Source organism: Pristis pectinata, chromosome 4, assembly GCF_009764475.1.
Source record: "Pristis pectinata isolate sPriPec2 chromosome 4, sPriPec2.1.pri, whole genome shotgun sequence".
In the NCBI taxonomy this organism is placed as follows: domain Eukaryota; kingdom Metazoa; phylum Chordata; class Chondrichthyes; order Rhinopristiformes; family Pristidae; genus Pristis; species Pristis pectinata.
In genome coordinates this window covers 69974968-69998139 of record NC_067408.1, presented here as the reverse complement: position 1 = coordinate 69998139, position 23172 = coordinate 69974968, and the positions used below count along the sequence as shown (strand labels likewise).

At 41.8% G+C, this 23172-nt stretch overlaps 1 protein-coding gene across 7 annotated transcripts in view; it reads left to right on the top strand.

Moving 5' to 3' along the window:
• The first annotated feature begins 1886 nt into the window (after window positions 1-1886).
• nhsb (Nance-Horan syndrome b (congenital cataracts and dental anomalies)) overlaps window positions 1887-23172 on the top strand; it is a 364351-nt gene continuing 343065 nt past the window's right edge. For all 7 annotated transcript variants that reach the window (XM_052014512.1, XM_052014519.1, XM_052014510.1 and 4 more), the window contains exon 1: window positions 1887-2649. In XM_052014512.1, coding sequence (XP_051870472.1) covers window positions 2373-2649 — 277 coding nt within the window. In that variant the 5' untranslated portion in view covers window positions 1887-2372. The remainder of the gene's footprint in view (window positions 2650-23172) is intronic.

Here is a 23172-nt window from a genome sequence, read left to right as displayed (position 1 = left end):
TCATTCTACTACCCTGTCAGTTATTTAAAATAGACAAGTGGCTAGTCTTTCTTCTTCATGATGGCACTATCTGAATCCATAATGTTCCATATGATAGGCATTTCCTTTGCAGTAAGGTTATATTTTCTTATTGAATTGATCAAATATTCCTCCTATGTCTATTTAGTAATGCAAAGTGCCCAGTGTGATCTCCGACTTTATGATTTTTGAACGGGCCATCAACTAGAAACTGCAACTGGTCTCGCTGCCGCAGGCCAAGGGAGCAAAAGGCTTTCATCTCCAACTCAGAGTAAACAAGTCGCATGGTAGCACAGAAGGTGGGTCCATTCTTGTCCTTGAATGTCGGCTATGTGGAGTTTGCACGTGAGTGCATGAGTTTCTTCTGAGTGCCCTGGCTTCTTCCCATATTCCTATACATGACGGTAGGTTAACCGAATACTGTAAATCACCTCTTCCTTGTTGGTTAATGCCAAAAAAATCAAAGTGGAGTTGATGAGCAAGTGTGTGCGAGAAAATAAGTTGCAGGGATACAGGGAAATAGGGGAAGGGGGTGTGGGAAAGGATTGCGCCTCTGGGAGTCTGGACCTGAATGGCCTGTTGTTGTGATAAATTTTAATGTAGTGGTGAGGAAGGTGAGAATGATGCTATAAGGAAGTATTTCTGAACCAGAAATGGCATTTAAAACTCATTTCAAGTTCAAACACGAAAGAATATTTTATCAAGTTGAATTGAGATGGGGATTGGGAATAGAGCCCTTAAATCAGTTCTTGATGCAAATCAAACAGCTTGGGTTAATATCGGGCAGTATCGGTGATCATTGACGGTAATGTATGATATGGTTGGGTATCAATGGTGTCATGTGAAAGAATCCACTCTAATGAGTGAGTCACAAAATAGAGAAAATGAAATGGATGGTGAAGGGAACAAGGATAGAAGGTCACTAATAAAGTAGATAAGGAGGGTTTATGATTGTTATCCATATATTCAAGAGGCCAATCAATAAGGTGATTAGCAAGAATAATGCTGCTGGATGTGGAGATGGCCTTTTAGTTGGACTAGAAATTGGTTGGAAGATAGGAAACTGAAAGTGGGAATAAAATGCTGGCAATACGATGAGTAGGATATGATGTGGTGTTCCCTGGGGCCCTTTGGGACCTCAGCATTATTGGATAAAACAGAATCAGAGGTTGTTATATCTAAGTTTGCAGTAAGGGACAGTAAATAATGCAGGTGGCAAAGGGAAGTTTAAATGGGGCTTTGGAGAATGCACGCAGTAGAATGGATATAAGGGTTGATGACAGATTCATCAGATACCGGGACTAAAAAGGTACATTTTACGTAATAAATTAGGCGTGCATTTCCAGGAGTATGGTGGCAAAGTGATGAAGCGTTTTAAGTTGATTAAAGATTCAGTAAAGTATATATGAAGAAAAAGTTTCCTCTGGAGGCATTAGTGACAAGGGGAGATGATCTTAAAATTAGAGCGAGTCCATTTAGGAGGAAATAAACACATTCACACTAAAAAGTGGTAAGAATTTTAAAGTCCTCTGAAAGACTGTACATGCTACGAGCCGGACGGATGTTTCCATCGAGGAATAAGGAGCAAGACAAGTAAACGGGAGAGGAGTCACCGGTTAGGTGCGATCTGATTGTCCCAAGGACAGGTCAGGGAGGTTGGGGGGCTCGGTCCAGCTTCTAATGTTTGCTCACGGAAATGTGGAGCAACTTACTAAGAAAAAGATATCAGAACAGAAAGTATACTCAATGCTTTATCTTCAAATGCAGTTTGCATCTACGTTGTATCTGTCAGGAGTCGCAATGCTTTCTTTTTACAGCCAACCAAGTACTTCTGAGGCGCGATTACTATTGGAGCGCGCACAGCAAGATCCCACGAGCAGCAACGACCGCCACAGGCACCACAGCCGGCGCGTTCCTCCGCACCCCCTAAATTAAGGTTCACCGTCCTGGTTGTGTGCCCGCACTTGTTTCAAGTTCGACCTCCGAGGGTGGCCGGGGACGGACCGGGAGGTGGAGGTGTCGGAGTCGGGAGGGTGGGGACCGAGCGGGAGTCGCGCCGTTCCGGATCCACACGATCCGCTCCGCGTGTTCCTCGCAACATTTAAAACCTCTTCTTTAAAAAAAAAGGCACCAAAACGGCAACTGATGATCGCAAAGGCGGAGAGAGGTTGGTCTGCTCTGGGAGAAGTCGCCGCGGAGTGGCGGGGGTGCAGAATGGCGTTTCCCGCAAGGTTGCAGTGAGGAGCCGAGGGGGGTGGGGGCGGGGGGGAGGGGGGAAGAGGAGAAGGGAAACTTTGGGCCGGGTCTGCCATTTATTCTCCCGTAACTTGCAGCCGGGAGAGAGAGAGAGAGACATGCCTTTCCCCAAGCGCATCTGTGAGCCGCTGCTCCTGACTCGCCATGGCTCCGCCGAGCGGCCCGCAGCCTTTGAAGAGCTGCCCGCTGTCAGCAACCACACGCTGGCCCGGACCCTCGGGCAGCTCGCAGAACTGGCCAAGCACGCCTGCGGGCTCTTCCAGGAGATCGAGGACGAGGTGCTGCGAATCCACCGCCGCCTCGGTGCCGTCCAGCGGAAGATCAGCGACATCGGCGCGGCCGTGACCGCCCTGGACCCGAGGCAGGAAACAGTGCGTAAGTGGACCTCTCTGTGAGATGTTCCGAGTCAAGGAACCGGGAGATGTGTTGGCACCGAGCGCGCCTGTTTGACCTGTCTGTGTGACCCGCGGGGTATGTTTGCAAAGGTGTGACCCCCCCCCCCCACCCACTTCACCCCCTTCAAATGTGACTGAAGTCCGCTTGTCTTGTCATTTGGTTTGAGCCTCTGGTCATTGAGCGCCAATCCTCAGCTTGTTCACAGAGATTTGTAAGCCTATTTCCAATGTGTTTGATGTTGGACGTGGCTCTCCCCCTCACCCTTCACTTTGACATGGGTTTGGGGAAAGTTTTTATGTTGGAGTGTGCCGAGCAGGGGTTTGTCTGGTTTCGGGACAGTTTGCTTCAATCACGTGTTCTGCCTTTCAGTAAATACAATAATATTTTGGACTTTCCCTTCATCCACGCCTCTCCCCTCAGCAGGAGGAGCGGGTTCAGGTGTCCGTCCCTGTCCTCGGCTCACGTTTGATGAACTCCTCCAGACAGCCACAGACACTCGCCCGCCCAGGCTTTCCGCAGCCCGGCTCTGCCTTTGGAAGACTTTTCCCCTCCTCGGTTCCAGGCACTTTCACCTTCGCGCTCCTTTCCCGGTTCCCGCCGCCTCTGCAGGTTGTTTGCCCTTGCGCTGGCCTCCCGACCGGCCGATGCTGGTGCACTTTTTTTAACAGGTGCTCCGGAGCCGGTCCCTGACCCCGGGCCGGGGAGGTGGAGTGGAGGAGGGGGTGCGGGAGGAGCAAGGGCCGGGTCCGTGCCCGAGGGGGAGAGATTTAAAACCACGGCTTTTAGTGTTGGCTCACAGAGCACTGGGTTGTGTCAGACACAGCTTGAAGAAAATAACAGGCCGGGCTGGACAGGTCCGGAAACATCAGCCAAGCCTTGAAATGATTGTATCCACTCCGACCTGGTTACAAAACATCGCAAAACAAAACATGTAACTGAGATCTCATTTTACGCCGTTGTATCAAATCGGTTCTGAAGTAACAAACACACATCTCTGTTTATATTAAACAGCGCGCTTGGCGGTTCTGTGAAGTGAACCAGGCAGGGATTATATCAGCGCGGTGAAATGGTGCTGTTTGAATGTACATTTTAGGCTAAGATTCATCTTCGAGGAAAACACGCCGGCTGTAAAATACTCTGTAGACGGCTGGCCATGTGGATGAGTTGCAAACGCAGTACTAGACATTTTACTCTGAAATATCTATCCTTTGGTATTCGGTAGATTTGAGTGGCGGTTGTGTGCTGCTAAAGTTTGTGATGGTCTCACTCGTTGAACATTAACCCGCATGGTTCGTGAGTCGATGTTAGCAAAGGCTTTGTGCAGGCGGTATCTGAAGCCCAGGGATTTTGTTGAGGCTCAGTACGTGGTGACAGGATCGGGCACGCAGCGAGTGAGCGAGAGGGCTGTCAGATCAGATCAGCCCTCGCTACAGTGCGACAGAGCGGCGGTTTTTGATGGGTCCTTATTGAGCTGTTCGGTCCGAGTGGCATCACCAGCTCTCTCCCCTCTAGATCTCCACCCCAACTCCCAACCAAGTCCGTCCATCAGAGTCCTAATACATTACCGAGTGGGCTCTGCGCTCCCCCACTCACCGGAACGGGTGGCGCCTCCTTCAAAGGAAGCGAGAGCAGGTCCCGTCAGCTGGGGAACTGCAACCCACCTACTGCGTGGAATCGTTTCAGCTTGGCCACAGTTCAAATGGCTGCAAATTCTCATATTTTTCACTGCCCAGTCACCCGATCCCTGCTTCCCAACTGTGCCCTGACAGACTGGAACCAACCAGAGGTTAAAGCGACAGAATTTTTTTCTAAGCCAACCCACCTAGAAAGTTTAACCAGACTATTCGAATCCAGTCTGAACTTTCAAACCCACCCCCCACACAGCAGAGTCTCCTCGTTTGCTTCAATTCAGGAAGGTTGTTTAGATAGGATTGCAAGGACTGTGCTCAAATCGGTTGACCACACAACTCGCAATTCGTGTAAATCGATATCGAATTTAAATGGCCGTGACTTAGACTAATGCCGGGCATTTGATAATTGCCAGGTTTGTCCCTGGCATCCTCGCGTTTTCAAGACTGGTATCGTGTTGAGTCAATAAATTAATAAGACAGGATCGTGGATTAATGCAGCCTACAATGAGCTGTGGCCCAGTGTGACATCATATTTGAGAACTTTTTTTTATATAAATCTCATTGAAGTGAATAGAAATCTGGAATGAGAATTCAGAATAACATTGCAATCTGTGCATCTGTCGACGTGCTTCAGTTAATCTATCTAGAACAAAAATACAAAATCTTCTAACTAGTTCTACACCAGCAGAAGGGCCTCACGGTGACCGATGGCTGAAGGGATCCCATGTGGTCTGAAATTAATAATTTTTGGATGTTCCTCTAAAGTTTGACATGATTACAATCAGTCATCTTTTGAGGCAGCTGGAAACTTGGATTGCTCACTTAACATTATTCTACTCTGAATGTGACTTTATCCAGAAAACAGCTCAAATGCATATTCTTTTGTTTATTAAGTATCACTTGAGCGTATGGACTCTTGAGTTGTGAATTGACTGCTGTAACTTTGTTTTTCAAGAAAGAACAATTCATTAATAATGTCCAATTCAATAACGAGTCTAACTCATTTGTGTTGTCCCTAATCCTTGCTCCATGTGAACCAGGTGCAATACGATGATGGTCCTGGAATGATTTTCTAGAAGATGATGCCAGTCCCTGCCCCCAAGCAATCACAATAGTACCAGTAGGCAGAATAAAGTATTGAGGTCACTTCTACAACTCTGTAAAACTGCTTTGAAAGTATCAAGACCATATCATTATGAAGGTTGCTTTTTCAACAAGAAAGAATAGAGTGACTTTCCAAGATTATATTAGGGATTAGAATGGTGCTCTCCTTATAGAAAACAAAAAGGCCAAAGAAGTCTATTAATTGCTGTGAGTGAAAGTACTTACTAACTTAAAAGGTACCCAAAAAGTTTCAAATCCAACTTGGTGTATGTTGAAGTATCTGTTCTCAACTAGGGTACTAGTAGGGTGCTACAACTGTCAAGGACTTGCCTGTGATAGGGTGGAAAGTATGTCTAAGGTTCATCTTCTAAGGTGCTACAGAGGAACTACCAGTAAAAATTATGATCCTGGCCAGGGAAAGGCCTGGATATGGTGGTGATGCCTCCTCACTCCCGTTCCCAGATGTAAAGTGGTCTGGAGATTTGCACTGCTTCAGGTAGCCCATCCATGAGAACAGTTGCTCAAGAAGGAAGCCAATAGCTGTAGAAAGTCAGCCTGCTATAACCCAGGCTTTTCAGAATGAAAGGAATAAAGTAACCGTTAAAGAAAGAAGCTACATTTAGGGTGGTGCAGTGGCACAGGTAGTAGAGGTGCTGCCTCACAGCTCCAGTAACCTGGGTGCAATGCTGACCTTGGGTGCCCTCTGCATGGAGTTTACATGTTCTACCTGTGACCGCATGGGTTTCCCCCATATTTCCTCCCACATTTCATCCATCAGGGGTTGGTTGGTGAACAGGTCGCTATGAATTGGCCTAGATGTGTAGGGGTGTTTTAGAAACTGGGGAGAGATGATGTGGAGAGAATAGGTTACAGGGAAAATTAATGGAAGGAATGGAATTGCTCTGTGACCCAGCCTACACTCCATGGGCTGAAATGGCCTCCTTCTATGCTGTAAAGAAATATGATATGTAGTAAGAGATCCAAAATATGTTTGTGTTGTGTTGGTTACACACTACAAGCATGTTCAAGAGACTTAAATTATCACTGCCTGTATGACGTAATCACTTAACTACTGGGCCTGGGATTAAAGGTTGTCTTTTCTCAGTTACCTGAGTCTGCTAAATTCTATGACCACATGCCAGACACTTGGAATGTACAGATGCATGCATGCTGGAGGCATGAGGTCTATCCCGTGTATACACTTTGCATCTCAGAAATTGCTGCTGAATTATGCAGAGTAAGATTTTTGAGTTCAGAAGGAACTCAAACAGCTGCAGCGGGGAAGAAATGTTTAGACGTGAGTTCAAAGACTTTTGGATAGTTTTGAAATCCATCTATTTCCTCATAAAGTAGATCTTGTTTAAAGTGTAGAGTCAATAGTCATTGAAAGAATAAGTAGAAACACTATTTGGTTCTCAAGTTTCTGGAAGACCAGTGTCTCAAAAAATCGACTTCTAAATATACTTGGTTTATGGTTAACAGTGGATCAATAAACTATTAGAATGACTGGGCTAAAAAAATGCTGGCAGGTGTCTAAACCTTTTGCAGTAATGGTAACATCTGGAGATTTATATTTTGTAATTATAGCATCAGTTACTTTTAATGGCTGGTTTTGCCTGCGAGAGGCTGTCAAGTCAACTGGTCATAAATTATTAGCTAAATTAGAGTGCCATTGTTTTCATTGGGAACCAGACTATGGGTGTGTCCTGGGAATAGTAATGGGCTCTTGATAGTATTTTTCATAAATGCCTGTAATTCTTAGTATCGTGGAGATCGTGCACAATAAATAGAAAGAGGAAAGGGAACTTCCTTAATGATTATACTTTATGAATGGATTTAAGAATGTGATCTTTGAATGAATGAATCACAGCAAATTCAGATTAATCTTAGAATGTTAGTCCACTTCACAATGAGTAGATTCTTTTCCATTTTTTAATGAAAGAACAGTGAGAAATTGTGCCTCGCTCACTACTGTATTATCACTGTGTATAATCATTAATTCTTTCATTATGCTGTGCCATGTGAAGTCTGTGTAGTGCCGTAATAGGGGATCTAATGGTACATTTACAACTTTAGCTTCTGTTTTCAGGTGGTGCTGACAATACTCTTACACAAAGCAATGACTGCCTTCTGCGGGGGTGGTGCAAGGCCATGCTTTTCTGCAGAATGTAGAAACTTGCCCTGCTACTTTAAGATATGACAAATTCAGATTAACCTTGGAATGTCAGTATACTTCACAATGAATGGATCCTTTATCATTAAAAAAAAATGTTAGGGGAAAATAAATAATGCTTGGTTTAATTCACATTTCAATTCCTTACTCGGTTCAAAGGCATTTTGTTCAGACCATTCCCCTGCAAACAAGGAGCACTGCTTTCCTATTGCATTTATCACTATTCTAACAGCATCTTGCTTTGCTACAAGGGTCAACTCTTTGTTGCCAGGAGTGGATTACCTGGCAAAAACTGTCAGCGATTGGATACTCACAAATTGTATTATTCATTCACTTTTAAAGATATATCACAGTGATTTGCTTGTCAAGCATGAAAAATTAGTTGTATTTAGGATCTGGAGGCCTGGTCAGCAGGATCATTTTATGCACTGCGGGCTCGCACTGAAACAGCTGTCTCCCTCCCAAGAATAACCACATATACTAACTGCATACAGTGTGTACACTGTAGGATGTGTGTTCTGCACTACTGTGCACAGTTTGTAATAACTGCAGTAAACAATCAAGATATCTCAATACAGTGCAAATTATATCAAACACCATACATAGGTTTTCAAGTCTGCTAAAGGTAGACGATGTAAGAGTGTAGGCTTGAGATTCTCTTACACCTGAAAGCATTTTCTCATTTTAGCAATTAAAACATTCTAAAGTATTAACTCACCATGTTGACTTTCTAGGATATACAGGCAGCAGCAGAAAGGATGAGCTGTGTAGGGCATGGAGAGCCTTTTAATACCCACACTCCACACTGGAGACAGGAGATTGCCTGGGGTACAGTGTGCCCTTGGTGCCTACAAATTGTGATAGTATCCTTCTATTCACACTGTAGTTTGCTGGACAGCATGGAGCAGCAGCAATTATATTCAATGTTTCTCTTCTCTACCCTGTGCAGTTGTGCTTGTTGAGGCATTAAAGCAGTTCAAAGCGTGCACCGATGGGGTTAACCTCAAAATCATTTTTGTCTCCATGGCTCAGAGATAGTGGGGAAACATTAATCTTTGGTCACCAGTGCTAAATACATGCAAGAGTATTGTATGCTGCTTATACTTACCTCTGCATATCTTTTTCCCCAGCTGTGGCAACTGAGTACAACCAGTGGCTAATATTCCCGCACATGTTTAGAACTGGTGACAAAGGACAAACTTCTCCAGCACAGATTTTACCCCTAAGCTATTGGACAGTTACTGTGATACTGCAATAAGATCAGAAATTGGATTTCATGTTGATATGTCTGTTGTTCAGCTGATTGTGTAGGCAGGAAATAAAAGTCAAGTTGATCCCAGAGCTACCTAACACTGAACTCTTTTCATCACTGCTTGTTGTGCAGATGGGTTCAAATTAACTTTGCTTTAAAACAGATTCAGAGTCTTCCACCTGCCAAATGATTCCATTGCTCTAGGGACCAGATGTCACCCATTGCACAAGCCTTCATTTATTGTTGCTTTCATTTTAACATAAGCATCATAAAATGTGGCAAGTGTCTGATTTGTACATGTAAGTATATGTACGTTAAGCAACACTACGAAAAGGTAAAGTTTTAGAGTTAACCTAACAATCTGTCCTTGATATAATGACATAGATAGATGGGTTTTTTCCTACCACACAGCTGAAGAATAATCAAAGAACTCGGCTAAAGTCACATCCAGAAAATGAAAGAAGGGACGAGTAGAGACACATCTGAGCAAAAATGAGAAATGTGAACAAAGTCAAATCTGACTATGGAGAATGGATTGATAGCGTAGCGAGGGGCGGCATGGTAGCGTAGCGGTTAGCGCGACGCTATTACAGCGCCAGCGATCAGGGTTCGATTCCTGTCGCTGTCTGTAAGGAGTTTTTACGTTCTCCCTTGTCTGCGTGGGTTTCCTCCCACATTGCAAAGACGTACAGGTAGGTTTAATTTGGGTTTAAAACGGGCAGCGCGGACTCATTGGGCCGGAAGGGCCTGTTACCACGCTGTAAATAAAATTTTAAAAAAAGTCTGGCTTCCTGGACCTTGTGCATCAGTATCAATATGCATCATGAAGTTTACATAAAAACTAATGGACTAAATGGCACTGTGATACAAAGGGTTCACTGGATTAATTTTGGACATTTAGTCACTAAATGGTGCCTTTTAAAAACCTTTACTAGTACATCCATGTTCAAAGATGCCCAGCCATTAGCAAAGGTATGCTGTGGCTTCTGATGATAATAGGATCCATTCACTGTACAAAACCTACCAATTTCTCATCTGTATAGTAATAGTGTTCTGTATGAATTTGTATAGTATAAAGCTCTGTTTCTGTGCTATGCATGGAAACTTTGTTTGCATTGCAGCAATAAAGATTTCATCTGTTGATGGTTTGCAACTGGGACAACAGCAAGTAATATTGGTGTGTAAAAAAACTAGAGACTCATGGACACCATACCTGCTTTGAATCTATAATTAGCTGTTGATAGTCTCTCCCCCTTGGACATGAGTTAGATAGGTTCTGTAATAATGGCTAGTGTACGAGGTGCATTAAGTAAGTACTAAGACTCCACTTAAGCTCCATTTAGATATTCTGACTCCAAGAAATGTGATCTGCGATGGGCTGTAGTATAAATTTAGCTTAAGTGACAGTGAGGAATGCAGCATACGAGCCTTTGACCAAATTGGATATTGACCCTGAAACGCAGCAGAATTCATCTTGTTTAAGTGTGATCCTGCATGCAAGTAATGTGGACAAACATCTGAGAAGTCGTCAATCAGTCCTCCTGATGCCTTGGGATATTGCCAACCCCTACAGACTTAGGAAACCACGATGATGGTAAGGCTGTTCCATTTGGCCTCGGCATCCTTGAGTTAGAGAGAGGAAACATGCAGGTTTCCCAGTGCTGACCAACATTGAACAATCCCTGGTGGAAGTGTGGCTTTGATAAACACCAATGTGCAGCTGGAATCAAGATTCCTCTTCGATTCCCTGTGGTGCTAAAGTCTAGCACCACTTGTGGTCAAAACTACCACTGAATAATATCCAGTTAAGGGAGGTAGCTGCTGATGAGCAGAAGATCCTCCCCCATTCTACTGTCCATGTTCTTTTAGGAATTGGTCATCACACTCCGACCCTCATCCACTCTGCCATTGAAACAGCCACGTGAGCACTGAGTGGTAATCCAACCTGAAATTGTTTGATTTGAATTACCAGTTCTATCTATATTGCTAAATATATTGGCAGCTGTTAGAAACTAAATGCTTGCACTGCCTCAGGCCATGCAAATCTCTTGGTTAAGTACAGCCCCTGAAGTCACATCCCAGGTGCACTTAAAACCTTAAAGTGGCTTTAACAAGAGGATTACCTGTGTTCTAATACACTGTAGGGATTGGAGGAAATGGATATTGGTTGCTATTCAGAGAGAAGGGGTGATTAGCACACACTTTAATAACTAGCATCTGCATTTTGTTCTTTTCACTCCCTCTAAAACTTGTGGTATTTGGTCTTAGTAAAGACCAGGAGCAACAGTGAAAGCTCATGTTGGTAGTGCTGTATTCTATAGAATCCAGCTCAGCATCACCATTATGAGCTTTAGCTCTTGAAGGAATTAAAGCTGTCTGAGTCAATCATTTCAACCTGCATCAGTTACTGGATATTGTGGTTAACCCTACTTGCCTGTGCCATCAAAAGCATAATGCTAGGACGCAGTGAGCCAAAATAAATAGGACTCCTCATTGTTCACATTGACATGTTGATCCTGTCCATTGATGTGAAAAATCGCCAACAGTGGCATTTTTGCTTCCCATATGCCACTATCCTCTCTGGTCATTTTCATATTGCTATGTGTGGGAGCTGGTGATTCACACAATGGCTGTTGCATTTCCTACCCTACTACAGTGATTATATTTCAGCACATGTACCTCATTGGTTGTGGAGTACTTTGGAAGGCCCGTTGCTAGGTGATGCACAGAGTCAACTCCATGGTTCCATCTCCTTGCCATTAACCAACCAATTAGCCATATTCTAAGGCTGAATTCACTTGGCTCTTTCACCAGGGCTCTTATTGCAAAATACATCTCACTCAGTCCTTACGTGGCACAGCATTGTTTGGCAGCATTGGGTGGATGGCCAGCAACAATGGACAACCCTGAATGTTAAGTTATCCACAGCCACCAGCCCCATCCCAGAATGACATTGTTAAAGTGGTAATTAGAGAAACTTTTAAAGTTTTCAGTGACATTTTCACATGTGAGTATTTTATCATCTCTATATCTATTGGTAATGATGAAATGCCTGCTGAGGTCAAAGATTATAAGTACAAAAAGATGAGGCTTATTATACATTTATTGTGCAGTTATTTTGTCTTAATGTTTTACATACTATATAAATACAAGTTGCCGTTACATACAATGAAAAGGCATGAAGGAGAAATAATTAATGAAGATGCTAGGTTGGTGACTGGGGCAAATGATAACTTGCTTTAACAAGGTAATAACATTTAGTGACGGGACGTACCCAGCATTTTCTAGTTCAGGGAGCATTTGATCATACTTCTTGACATAGAGGGTTAGCCACATCTAATGATACATACCCACACTTTGTATGACTAGGGAAGAAGAGGTGCTGAGATACATTCCTGTTTTTGGCATGAGAATAATTAAATGTTTTTGTTGCACCCATTTCTTAAAAGGAGTTCTCCCTTGGTCAGCTGAAAGAGTTGACTCCTCACCTGGACACCATACCCAGTCGTGAAAATGAAATATTAATATTTAATATTAAGAAAATGAAATATAATGCTTAAGGTTGTCAAGAAACTGAAATGACTTTAAAGGATAAATGGAGGAAAATTGTTTTCCCTGGCGGGTGACTCATAATGAGGGGAGAATTAACCTTAATATTAGAGCAAGAATGATATCAGAAAGTACTTTTTCCACACAAAAGGATAAGAATATGAAACTATTTCCCATAAAGAACTGTAACGGCTACATCAGTTGAAAGTTTCAAAACGGTAGTAGATGGATAAACAGAGTTAAGATACAGTGCAGCCATGACCTTACTAAAAGATGGGACAAGTTGATGGAGGTGGATGTCCCATGTCCCAGAGTGCTGGTAGCTCCCTAGCATCTTGTCCAAATGGTCAAGTTTCAAGCATCAATTGATGTCCAGACACTGGTTCTTTGCAACAATAGTTGTTCATCAACAGGAGTGGGGAAAACTATTGAAATTCCATGTATTCCAATCCAAGAATACAGAAGCCTTTTTCTTATTAGGAATTCCCTTGGGATGGAGAATGACTTACTTCCACTCCTGCTTTTTGGGTTCTGAGGTGGCTGATTATAGCCAAAGTGGGAACTGCAGACTGTTGTTGGTTCTGCACCCATGGTGAACACAGTGATCAATGGTGGAAGGAATTCCAACAGTGATCTTCTCCTGGAAAAAGTGCAGCCTTTATGGTGTGGGTTAGTTCTAAACATGGCGGAGTTATTGCCCCTTATTTTTGAGTGTAGAGCCAGCACAGACAATATTACAATCACCTGGTCTTAGCTGTGTTTCATTGCTAGCAGTCCATAGACTGAATTCCGGAAGTTTGAGAACAAAATCCAGGCCTATGCTTCAGTGCAGGGATTATGGCCCTGCCTTTCTGATGAAATGTTGAGCGTTTCAACTGCCCTCTTAGTTAGATATAAAAGATTTTGTAGCATTAAAACGAGCCAAAGCAGGAGTGTTCTCTTTATGGCCTGACTGTGTGCAAAGCTGGTAAAACAGGTAATGTGGTCATGTAGTTCATTGCTTTGTGTGGTATTAGGATGCAGCTACCCGGCTGCACCGCAATGGGGCTTAATTAGCAGTAAAACATGTTAGGTGTCCTGAGATTGTTGAAAGCTCAATATAAATTTCCTTCTTATCAGAATTGATGATTTTCAAAGGGAAATTGTGACAGCTGCTAAGTTATTAACAAGCTGGTGTTGGTGAGTTGAAGGTACAAAGTGAGTCTGCTGTTCATTGGCCCTGAAAGATGCTTGCTCTCATGGCTGAAATGTAAGAGGGAGTATTACCTTTAAACGTCCCTCTTTCTATGAAAACAAAATCTTACCAAATCGTTATAGCCACACCAGTGTCTGTAATTCATGAGAAAAGCTGAATTTGAGCTTGCCACACACTCAAGAAATCAGAATGAAAGGCCATTTCTCCCCTGAGCAACTTATTTTGCAAGGTACTCACAGGACATGGATGCAGCCCGACTGATCTGAGAGCTCATAAAGGAATGGTGGGTTTAATATTACATCAAGCTGAGAAGAGCTACAGGAGAGGGAATGAGTGGGAGTCCTGACTGCACAACAAATAGAAATCAAACTCCTTAAAGAGAAATTCAGAGTAGGACATCTTCTGCCTTGCCAAATGCTGATTATGAGGAGTGGCTTTATCAGCAGGATCAGAATCAGAACCAATAAACTCAGTCCTTTCTGCTACAATATGTTACAGTTTAGGGATTAAAAGACTCTGACTTTTAATTAAGCCAGGTTTCAAAGCCCTGACATTTCCCTGTGTTTAATTGAATTGTAGCATTTCCTGAATCGTAAATGAGCCAAGTGTTATTTTAGCTGTATGATTTTTGATATCACAGTGAAAATAGGGTTTGCCATGCATGACAAATTATAAATCACTGATATGCTGGCTCAAAGTTACAGGTGCTTTACTTAATTTAAATCTCTGGTACAATTACAATGAAGTTGGTGTGGTGTGACTTGGAAGTGTTTTGTCATCTCATAGTTGACATGACACCTCCCATAGCTATGGAATCAGATAATAATGAATAATAATGGGGCTAATTGGAAAGCTTTTGCGAAGGGCCAGAATGAGGACAATGGAATGAGTGGCCTCCTTCTGTGCACTCATTCTCTAGTCTTGTAAAGACACGTGTAATGATGTACTTTGCTGGTTCAAGGCAGGACTAGATGTATGTGAAAGCATTGAACTCACCCCTGCCTTTGGCATTTACTATTGGCATTACAGTGGGAGGTTAGTCTCAACATTTTACTGATGTGTTCAAACATGTACATCATGAAGTTGGTCAAGTCAACAGTTAAAAAGTGAAAATTGCACCAGAAGTGGAACCAACATATAGGAAAGAAACCAATTTAATTCCAAATAAGTGTTTCAAGGATTTGATAAACATGGTGTTAGCTTATTACAAGCCATGATATAGTTTGGTAAATGCATTGATAGCCTAGAAAACTGACAGAACACGCTTGGATTTGGTTAATGCAATGTTAGCTTGGTTCACTCTGACAGGTCATGTCAGAGTGATAGCCTAGAATACCATGACATTTCAGAGGTTTGATAAATGCAGAGGTAGCTTTGATTATTGTGACTGGGCTTATAAGGGTTTGATAAATACGGGGTAGGATCTTGTCAGGGATTTGGTAAGCACAATATTAGCATAGAGCATTGTGAATGGCATTGTTAATGGTTTGATAAATGCAGCGATAACTAGAACACTTTGTTCTGGATACTTTGCATCCTTCCCTTTCCAAAAGAGCATATCGAAGCGAAGGCCAAATGTAGTGTCCTCCTTGTTACTCCAGCAGATGTCAGCTAACTCCACAAAACATGGAATGAACATTGGACAGTGTGGCCCACTTACCAATGGGCTCGATTGGTCCCTTATTTCAACAATGCACATCAGGAAAACACAATGTTATTTTAATATGTGTGTGTGAATATCATGAGGGAAAATTGGTCCCAGCAAGTGTAACTAAAGAGAGAAAGACTTGCATTTATACAGTGCCCTTCCCAACACTATCATTAATATTCAGCAAAATACTTCTCAAGTGTGGTCACTAATTTAATGTAGGAAACATTGCAGGCATGTTGCTCCCACAAATAGCAATGTGGTATTTGCCAAATAATCAGTTTTAGTGCTGTTGTATGAGAGATAAAAATAGGCCAATGGTGAAATGTCCCAGATCCTCTTCAAAATAGTGCCTAGAAATCATTTATGTTTCCAGTTTAATGCCTTATCTGAAAGTTGGCACCTCTGAATGTGCAGCATTTTCTTAGTTCCGCACCAGAGCGTCCAACTAGGTTTTTGTGCTTAAGTCTTTAGAGTGGGACTTAAACTTTGCAACTTTCTTGTTCAGATTATCTCCTCCAGCTGCTGTTATGATGGATTTTGTCCTGTAAACTGCCTCCTCTTCATTTTAGGAAGCTGAGTATGTGTTCCAGTAAATTTGTCTGTTTTGTTCCAGTACTCTGCCTTTTGCAAAAGGTCCTTAAAAGCATAGGCTTTTAAAATCTTTAGAAGTGGTTTTGCAAAATCAATGCAAATCTTACAGGAGAGTAGAGCAGAAAACACTCAAGTGGAGAGGGTTAATTATGTTCCATTCACAACAAGGAATCCAGCCACATTTTACAAAGCAAGGCTTTATTGGGTAATGCACATTCCTTTTCCTAAGTTTATGGCAGGTAGGAGCTGCACTGCTTTTAGATGTTGCCTGATTATAACATAAAATCAAAGGAATTCTTCTGTAATGTCTCTATGAAAGCCATCTGAAGACAGGCAGGACATGTCAAAGGGCAAATTGGACTATGTATATCTTTGGGTGTTTATCTATTGAGATGAAATAATCCCAACATAATCACTAAAAATCACAGGTACACTCCCAAAATTCCATTCCAGTGTGTTTTAAGAGAAAACATTTGTAAAATTCATCTTATTGTGGAAATAGTATTTGAATGAGGGCATGATTACGGCTGTAGGATGAGACACCTAATCATGCCGTTCAGAAACATCCCAAAGTATTTTACATACAACAAACAAATCTACAGTCTCTGTGATGCAAACAAACCTTGCAGCCACTTAGTACAGCACAAGGAGACCCCATCAACAGCAATGAGAGAGATGGCAGGTTAATATGTTTTATGTTAGGATGAATTATAAAGGGAATATTGGGCAGGAAGAAGAGAGAATACCTCACCCACAACTGGAATACTGCTTTGGGATCTTTATAGCTCTCCTCTTCCTTAGCTTATCGCTTCATCTTAAGAGTAATGTCTTTGACAACGTTGTACTCTCTCAATACTGTATTACAATGTCGGTGTAATTTAGTTGAACTTGTATGGAACTTAAGTCTAATAGTTTCAGGATTGAGGCATGGTTCAGGTATTGTGCAGTGCAGCCACTTGTGAAAACGTCAAATGGATTTGAGGGGAGATGAATTTTGAAGGCTGGCTTAGATTTTTCCCTCTGCTATTGCTGCAAGGTGAGATTTGATTAGTTGCAGTCAAGTGAAATCAGGCTGGTTTGGCAAACTCTCTAAATTTGACCTGGAATCTCCAGTAATTTAGGAAAATTATTGGAGCCCTAGAGACCTGTGTCTCTCTTGTCTACTCTTCTACAATATACAGAAACACCCCCAGGCAGTGAGTGGTGGCCAGTGCCTGCTGGTAACCGCAACAAACATATCTAAGTGATTAGTCTCTTACTTAAACAATTGTACTTAATGTTATATTTTAAAAAATAATTATAGTGTAAGTTCTGTGGCACAGTGATGCTGAGCTGCTGCTTCACAGCTGCAGCCATCTGGGTTCGATCCAGATCTTGGGTGCTGTCTGCTTGGAGTTTGCACATCCTCCCCGTGACCAGGTGTATTTTCTCCCACATCCCAAAGAGCTGCAGGTTAGTAGGTTAATTGGCCTCCCTAAATTCCCTCTTTTGTGTGTAGGTGAAGTCTGGGGGGGGTTCTTGGGAATATGGGGAGAATAAAATGGGATTGTTGGAGGATTAGTGTAAATGGGTGCTTGAGGTCAGCATGGCCTCGGTGGGCTGAAGGGTCTGTTTCTGTGTTGCATAACTCTATTAATACAAGAGTTAAATCTTGCGCAGTTAAGAATACAAATTAATGGAAATAAATGTGTGAAGGTGAGAACAACTGGCACCTTATGTTATTTAACATGTGAGAAGAGACACATTTCTCCCTTGGCTGTAAACATTCCAACATAAAACTGATTTATCATAGGAACTGCTGAGGTCATGTTTTGTGAAATGGCGTGAAGGCAGTCTTAGTTTCATTAAAAAATGGTGGTTACTCATTATGGGCTCTGTCAGGTCTTGCTCATAAGGTGTTGCTTGCAGTAGACAAAGCAGGGAATTCTCCAGATTTGGCCCTAGGTCATTAAAGATATCCTACAAAGGGAAGTCATTGATATTGTCGAGGAGGCTGGCCTGAGTTGCTTTAGGGTTAACCAAAGGCAAAAGTTCCCAAGTGTGTGTTTTGCCCACCATTTCCCGTTGCAAGAACTTTGTTCTGTCTGAGCTTGGTGCTCTCCTGCCCTCCATGAAGAAAATATAAACTTCATAGTCGGTATTCTCTTCCCTTGGCTTCCAAATACGAGAATGTGTGTATTTAATATACAGAGTCTACAGAGAGAAGCCATCTGGAAAACAAATGGCCTTAATTAAATAGACCAGTTTCCCCCTTTTGACAGATGTATCAGACATTTAAATTGGTGGATTCCAATTGAGGCATCTTTGCATTTGGGAAATATTTGGAATAGTATGCTTCATTTCAAAAGAAAATGGAGATATTTCTTCTTTTACTCCTCTGCATTTAAATCTTCCCTAAGTGGCTATTATCCATGCAGGAGGAGGCAGGCAGATAATCACATCAAAATCTAATCCTCCTTTCACCTAACATCTCTCTCCCCTGCTCTTAAGTCTAGGTATAGGGTTAGGTTTTTGGGAAAGGTATTTTAAAACTTCTAATATGATTGAAAGGAAAATGGTTAGTCTCCCCAGTGGCTAAGCTAGGGTTCCAAAGAGATATCTCTCATTAAATTCCCAGCCTGTTGGGAGTTAGTGGATCTCAGCCACTGAAGCTCAACTTTACTCAGTAACATTAGAGAAAATCATTCATGGTTTCTTCTGCTGGTCATTGCCCAAATATGTGGAGGTCTATCAACACATATGGATCCATACTTCAGATGTTGGTTCCTTTAGAAACTGAGTTAAGGTTTCAAAGAAGGGTTGTGATTCTCAATGATAAATATGAATCCAAGCTTGTTGCTCCTAATGGGGTAAAAAAAAAAGCTGTGTCTTAAGTGGAATGAAAAACCAACAGGTGAGGCCTCATTAAAAGAGAGAAGTATCAAAGGCAGAACAGAAAAGTGAAAGTTTTGTAGGGGATATAAGATAAGATATTTATTTATTAGTCACATGTACATCGAAACACACAATGAAATATGTCTTTTTCCATTTCTAAGAATATGCTGGGGGCAGCCTGCAAATATCGCCATGCTTCCGGCGCCAACATAGCATGTCCACAGCTCCTAACCTGTAGGTCTTTGGAATGTGGGAGGAAACCAGAGCACCTGGAGGAAACCCACGCAGACACGGGGAGAGCATACAAACTCCTTACAGGCAACAGCAGGAATTGAACCTGGGTCGCTGGCGCTGTAATAGCGTTATGCTAACCACTATGCTACCGTGCTGCCTCCTTGCAGTCCTTGAATTTCCATTTAACTGCATTGTTTATTTGTGCAATTAGATCACAGCCAGCATGAAATAATGCAAAACTTTAAACACAAATTACATTCAGTGGAAACCAAGCTTCTGTAATTTTTTTTTGTTCCAATCTAACACAATTTGTTCTAGAAGCTAATCCTGCCCCAAAGTTGTCCACATTGCAGATCAAGTTAATCACCATTGCATGTTCCCATTAACTGTTGGTGCTTGCTAGCCTCCAAGGAGACTCTAAAAGTCAATCTGTTTTTTAGCTGCAAGGATAAATAACAGGCACTAACGGTTTTGGATACAATTTTTATGAAAAACCTACAAAACTGATTAGTGCACAGATATAACTAACAAATGATTCCTTATAGTTTTAAAAGTGTTTTCAATTATTTAAAATTAGTCTAATTGCCTGTCATAGACTGGGCACACAAATTAAAGATGCTTTTTATGATATTCCCACTTACAGCACCAAGTTACAACTTAAGATCCAGAAAGGAATATTATGAAAGTTGTATCATTTATTTTGCAAAAAGTTACATTCTGAAACACTGCCCAACTCTCCTGGTGTATGAAGGTTTTACCTGTGCCAGTTTGCAAGTAAACTTGAATGGAAACTCTGTATAATAAACAATTAAGAGGTGCAATTTTAGTCATATTTACATCCAATTGTTTGTGCTCAAGGTTGAAACTCTACACAAGTAAACTAGAAATACAAAATAATTATTCTCATTTAATACTAATGGTCTTTCTTAGCAGAACTGATTTTTCTCATCATTGCCAAACATTGCCTCTTTAAAATCTTCAATGTCTATATGTCTTCCTAACTTATGCCTTGCAGAAGGTGGAGGGACTTTGAGGAGTTAGGAAGCAAGCCACTTGCTGCAGAATACCAGCCTCTGGTCCCACTCTGTGGACCACAACATTTAAACAGATGTTCCAGTTCAGCCTCTGGTCAGTGGTAACCACAAGATGTGAATGTTGGAGGAGCTAGTGATGGATGTTAGTGGTGAGAGATTTTGGTGATGGGATTGTTATTAAATACAAAAGGAAAGCAGTTGCATACTCTCTTGTAAAATGTATTACTGATGGTTATTGTTCTATCTGAGGATGTTTAGCTATTTTAAAGACTGTGACCTGGTGCCTGTATCACAAAGAGCAACAATTATGTGCACTGCACAATAGAACTTAATTGGAAAACCAATTGCTAAAAGCAATTCGATGCTAATTGCAGGTTTTGTGCAAGTTATTAAATTGCTACTAGATCTTCTGTGCGAATGGCATCATCCAATCACTAGGGATTGGCAGTGATATCTGATAATATTCAACATGTGTCTGGACGCCACTTGCACAAAATTCATTCAGTCACTCAGAGCCTGGGGATGGTACAGGCCACTCGGGCAGAAACAGGCCATGATCCCATGATTCAGCAAGACTTAAAGGAAACCTGTTTGACTAGGCTCAAGGCCATGGAGTCCAGCACTCAGAAAATGCTGGCCCATTACCGGGGTCTTCTTGCAGCACCACGCACCAGCCTAACTGCAATCCAGCCACCATCCAGCCCTCTCCTACAGTTCTCCAATTAGACTCTTTGTGGACCTGATCTCTCCCCTCCTTCCCCAACTGAAGCCTCTCAATCCTCAGACATCTCTGCACTATGAACCATGTTCCTGCAGCTCCTCACCCCTGACACACTATGTGCCATCCCTCCCCACTGCTGCCCCCCACCCCCCACTCCACCATGTTTTCAGCTGATCTTAAACCTGCCCAGTGGCACAGTGTGCAGAAGATAGGCCTTTGTGCAAATAAAGTATGACAGGCTAATTCTGTAGCACATAATGCCTTGGGTCTTGTGTCCAGTAGAATTTTTGGGCGTGAGGACACCAACACGCTTGTGCTTTGGGCAATTGGTTATTATCTTGTTGACACAGAACAACATCTGGGCCCATTTACATCCAAGCTGCTGATGTTATGCCTATTCCTTTTGAACCTTGTAAACTGCAAAGAAAACTGTGTGCAATTAAAGATCACAATTACTTGTTAGCACTCCATAATGAAATTATCAATGTCTTTTCCATCTGTTAGTGTTTATTATTTACAGTTGCTCTTGATATATTCTCATCATGAGTTACATTTTGAACAGATGATGGTGCACTAATATGTGAAAAACAGACCTGCAGAAGGGTTATTGAAGCATTCATTTAAAAAAAGAGTAGGTTGAATTGAAGTAAATTTCTTAATCATAGAAATGCCATTTATTGGTTTGATAAATGTACATGGTGCCTTGAATAGGCTTTGCCTGTAGAAATTAGCACGCAGATGTACAGTTTACGACTTTTATTAACTTTTACTATAAATTAAGTCTCCATTTGTAAAAGTTTCATGTGTAAGGCAGACCTTGATTGAACAAATGGTGTGTTTGATTGCAGCTCTGTTACATTTATGGTCTATAGCGTTTAATGATAAGGAACTCAAAAAAAAATACGAACTGCGATCTTTTAGATAATCAGAACCACAAAAAAGCAGGCTGTGCTGCAGGGGAACTGCAGCATCCTCTTGGATGACTGTGACACATTTATACTGCAAGTATAGTTTTTACCCTTCTTCATTTATAAATTTTCATTTTGTTGCACCTCAAATCTGGAAAGAGGCACAATTGTGGGTCAGCATTTTAACAACTGACAGTATAATTGCAATTTACTGGATTATACTTGTTCTCTATAGGTTTAGTGCCCTAGAACAGTTTGTTTGTTGGCCCCAGTTAAGGTAATTGACTGCTCTTAACTGAATGATAATGGAACTAGATAAGGCTCTTTGGTGATCTAGTGACCTGGAGCTTCAGTGAACAAACAATGGAGTACTGGAGATTTCCTCTGCTAATTGAGATTTTCATTTTATCCACACGAATTTAGCTGCACCACACAGGAAAGTAGCAGGTAAAGGATAAATCAATGGGTCAGTCTTGCAAACCACCTCATACTCTGTCATACAGCTCCGGTGGATTTGTCAGGGGTTGGTTTAGGAGCCTAGTGAGGGTGGAGGGGACTCTGCTATGGGGCTCAGTGAGGGACTTGGTACAGAAGGAACCAACAGAGATGGAAAAAAGTTGCAGAGAATTTTATTTTTCCCTCTCTTTTTAGTGTGCAATGCTGAGTTTCTGTTTTGTGCTCATGTCCAATCAGGTTTCCTGCAGCGATTCATAAAACTGGCCAAAAGGTCAGTTGTAATGGGATTCAGGGTGTTTTATACCCAGGAAAATTTGTCGTTCCTTTATTGTGTCAGCGTTGGAGTAAAATCCAGTGAGCTTTGCACACCTTTCAAAATAAAGATAATACCAGAAATATAACCATGAGCACAAAATTGTACAGGATTTATATATTTTGAAATGTCATGATTTCTAAGATATTATTGAACAGACAACTGTAACTTAGTGATGACAATAAATAAAAAGAGAATGGATTCAAGACACACTAAAAGTGTGATGAATTAGAGAATAATTAAGTGACTCAGTGTGAATTACATGCTGGGTTAGTTTATGTTAATTTTGTGCTGGGATGTTCAATGAAACTTTCCTTACTAAATTGCTTCAATCTTTGACAGGCCTCGGATAAAGGAACAGGGTCACATTGCTGAGGACAATGCCAAAACAATTTAGAATTTTAATCTGGAATGGATGAGAAAATATTGGAACAACACAGTGGATCCCTCAGTACTTAGAGATAGGAAGGACAAAAAATCTCTTGTAATTTGGTCTGGTTGTACTGGTAGGCTAATTTGTACTGGTGGATGTAGCCAAGATTTACTTTTTGTGTTTTAATCTGTAAACTAGAACATCTTTTCAAGAATTATAAAGAGTGCCAAAATCTAACAAAGTCAGCTGTATGGAGATCCATCAGGATAAGACCCATGGAGTGGTAAGAGTTAGTTTTTGTTCAATCTCCAGTGTCTGCTGATGTTACCCAGGGCAACTGGGTGAGGTGGAAAATGAGTCTGTGAGTGTAAGGAAGTGCTAGGAAATGGCTCAATGGTCAGTGAAATAATCATTGGGGAGAGGAGTGACAATTGTCATTGATG